The sequence below is a fragment of the Pteropus alecto genome, unplaced genomic scaffold, assembly GCF_000325575.1.
Source record: "Pteropus alecto unplaced genomic scaffold, ASM32557v1 scaffold195, whole genome shotgun sequence".
NCBI lineage: Eukaryota > Metazoa > Chordata > Mammalia > Chiroptera > Pteropodidae > Pteropus > Pteropus alecto.
The window spans coordinates 3735080-3738579 of NW_006438073.1; the positions used below are offsets into that span (position 1 = coordinate 3735080).

Consider the following 3500-nt stretch of genomic DNA (forward strand, 5'->3'; position numbering starts at 1 on the left):
CTGCGTCTCCTGCTTTGTCGCCCAGATGACAGCAGCCCAGCTGACATATTTGCCGTGGGGTTCGAAGAGATGGTGGAATTGAGTGCCGGGAACATCGTCAATGCCAGGTAAGGGGCCGGGTGCAAGGGCTGTAGGTGAGCGACGTGGAACCCACCGAGGGTTTCCCGAGCCAGGTGCAGGCCCAGGGGGCGGTCCGGCATCCGAGTCCGCTGACCTCAGCCCCCGCTGTGGAGGGCCCTCTGACTGCAGTGCTTCGCTGCTCATTACGGACATAGCGACAGGCGGGTCGTCACTGTACCTTCTCTGAGGCACTGCTGCCTCGGCCCCGTGTGCTGGGAGCTGGTGTGTGAGCCTGGAGCCGGGGCAGAGGGCGGCCTGGAGGGTGCCGGTCGCCTTTCCTGGGGGGAGGCGAGGACGCAGGAGTGTGGGGAGGAGGTACCGCTCCACCAGGTCCTCAGGAAGGACACCGCCAGGTGGCAAGTCAGCCAGACCTTCTCTTTCCTAAACTGGTGCAGCTTTATTTTTCTGAACAAGAGAAAACCAGAGTCTCTGGAGCTCTCACGAGCAAGGTCCCGTGCTGGGTTTCAGGCAGCAGGGGTGGGGTGCAGTGTGTGCTGTGATGTGTGTGACACAACCGGAACTCTACGGATCGTCCCATCCGCCGCGGGATCACGGCCCGGCACGAAGGGAATGCGGTCGGCAGGCCGTCCACCTGTAAAAGGAAGAAGCGAAGGGCTGGGGGGTCTGTGGGTGGGAGAGCCCACCTCCAGCTGACTGGACGGCATCATTCCTTCCCAGCACCACCAACAGGAAGATGTGGGGCGAGCAGCTTCAGAGAGCCATCTCCCGCTCCCATCGGTACATCCTCTTGACTTCGGCACAGCTGGTGGGCGTCTGCCTTTACATCTTCGTGCGTCCGTACCACGTCCCGTTCATCAGGTGAGAACACTGGCTTTATGAACATCTGGGGCGACGGGGGCGGGGGGTGTGGTTGTTCTTGGTGTTTCGTTCAGACTTCCTCCTCCTCCCCACCTCCTGCGACAGGAATCAGGACCTGCCATTATTCTAGATAAATGGAACAAAACCCCCAAGGAGAAACGAGGCTGAATAGAATATTGTCTAGCAATTTAAAAGCCACAATGGGAACCTTCTAGTCTCAGGAAGCCGAACTCTTTCAGAGGGAGTGTTACACGCCCCTCGTCACCCAAGTTCAGCTTCGCACAAGGAAAAGGATGCCTCGCTGAGGTTTAGACAGGAAATCTCTGACCCAGAGCCCAGTAACCCTTTAGGAAATGCCAATTCTTCTGCCTCTCTTAAAAAGAATTCTAAGTAATGTGTGGGCAGAACGCCTCGACCATCGTCACTCCGTCATCATGTCTCTAAAGTGACAGCTTTACGAACGTCAGGAAGGGAAAACCGTAGGAGATGGTCGTTGTTTTAGTAAAGGGTGTGCATGCATGTGAGCGGGTGTGTGTGTGTGTGTGCATTTGTGCATAGGTGTCTAATGTGGGAGGAACTCACCTTTCCCCTCACCTGTCTCATAGCCTCACATTGCTACTTGGTATTATTCGTGTCACTAGAATTTTCTCCTGTCTTCCTCACTGCCGAGACCAGCGCTGTCTTTCTTGAGAAGGGTCATGCCTCATTGGGCATCCACGCACCTTTAGAGGCCCACAGGTGTGCCCGTGGCAGCACTTGGAGAGCAAGATGCTCTGTTCATAATCCTGTTCTGTACTTTGAGAAGATGTTTAAGTCTCCTTGATTGTGTCCCCCTGACTGTGGTGTTCTGGCAGTTTGGCAGTGTCAAAGTGAGTGGGTAAAGGCCAGTGAAGGGGAGGGGGAGGGAAGGTCAGAGTAAAGGTTAGAAGTGATGCTAGGTGCTCCGCATTTCCAAGATGCTGCCTGAGGTCCTGGACGCCCGTGACCTCGGCCTCAAGCTTGGTCAGCTCACACACCTGTTGGCTAGTTCTTCCCTTCCCTTGTCTGCTGGGCGATGGTCCCAGGGAGCAGGTGTAGGCGTCCGTCTGTGCTTTAGTCCATCTCTCTGCGCACCCGTGCACTCACGCGCATGCGTCATAAGCTGGAGTTTTAATGAGAGCGGGAGTCTGCATTGCATTATTGCGTCCCGGGGTGTAGAGAGGAGACAGGAACGTGGATGGGTTCGTTTTCACATTGCACACGTATCCTGGGCTTCTTTACAACAGCCGATGTGTAGAAACAACCTCAGTGTCTGCGGTTGTTGTATATAATGCGCTATTACTCGGCCATAAGAGAGATGAAATATTGCCATTGGCAACAACATGGATATCTTGAGGGTATTATGCGGAGTGAAATAAGTCAGGTGGAAAAGGACAAAAACCATACGTTTCACTCCTGTGGAATAAAAAATGCAGAGGAGGCGAAGGAAGAAAACAAAACCAGAATAAACTCACAGATTCAGACAACAGAATGGTGGTCACGAGAAGGGAAGGGGGTGGAGATGGGCTGAATGTGGGGAAAGGGGGTTAATTGTATGGCGATGGATGGAAACTAGACTTTTGATGGCGAGCATGCAGCAGAGGATACAGGTACCGAATTATGGTATCGTACGCCGGAAACGTCTATGATGTCATTAGCCAATGTTATCTTAATGAAAATAATTTTAAAAAGAAAAGACAAATTGGCTATGCCCGGGAGGGCAGTGTCTCCCCAGCCAGAAAGGTTTCTTAAGATGACTAAAATTTTCGTAATATACACGGAAAATAAAAATATGCATACAATGCCAGCTGTCACTGCGTTTCCCAGGCCCCTGTGCCTTGTGGCCTCGAGTGGCGGCCCACTCTTGTCCTCTCTTAGTTCGGACTCTTCCCGAGCTGAGAGGAGGGGAGCGATGGAGAGGACTCAGAGTCCGCGTGCTCTTCTGCGAGTGTCCATTTCTTCGAACGCGAACTCACACCAGAAACTCTTTCTCACCCCGAGTGGGTTTTCGGTCCCCCTGCCAGGTGTCTTTTTCCCAAGGAGTCTCCAGTGAGAGCAGTGTCCTGTTCCTCTCTTGGCCGCAGGACCCTGTAGAAGTAGAGCCCACCATGTGCTCTTGGGGGCAGGACTGTCACGATTCTGTCAATAACTAGAGGTTTCTTTTTTTAAAAAAGTGAGATATAATTGACAGTTTCAGATATACGGCACAATGATTTGATACATGTATGTGTTGGGACGTGATCACCTCAATAAGTCTAGTGAGCATCCATCACCATACATAGTTACAAAATGTTTTCTTATGAGAACATTTAAGATCTACTCTCTTAGCACCTTTTAAATATACGATACAGTATCGTTAACTATTAGAGTCGCCATGCTGTGCATCACGTCCTTGGGGCTTATTTATTTCGCTACTGGAAGCCTGTACCTTTTGACCCCCTTGCTTCTCCAACCCTTGCTTAAATTCCCCGAGTCCCCTGTGACCTGATGTCACAGCCTCTGTGGCTCTGGTTAGGGGAAGGGCACCGAGGGGGATTACCTGC

At 52.3% G+C, this 3500-nt stretch overlaps 1 protein-coding gene across 1 annotated transcript in view; it reads left to right on the top strand.

Moving 5' to 3' along the window:
* SYNJ2 (synaptojanin 2) overlaps positions 1 to 3500 on the top strand; it is a 114855-nt gene that overhangs the window by 79654 nt on the left and 31701 nt on the right. Inside the window, exons 12-13 of the mRNA XM_025049053.1 lie at positions 16 to 107; positions 799 to 939. Of these exons, the coding sequence (XP_024904821.1) occupies positions 16 to 107; positions 799 to 939 (233 nt within the window). The remainder of the gene's footprint in view (positions 1 to 15; positions 108 to 798; positions 940 to 3500) is intronic.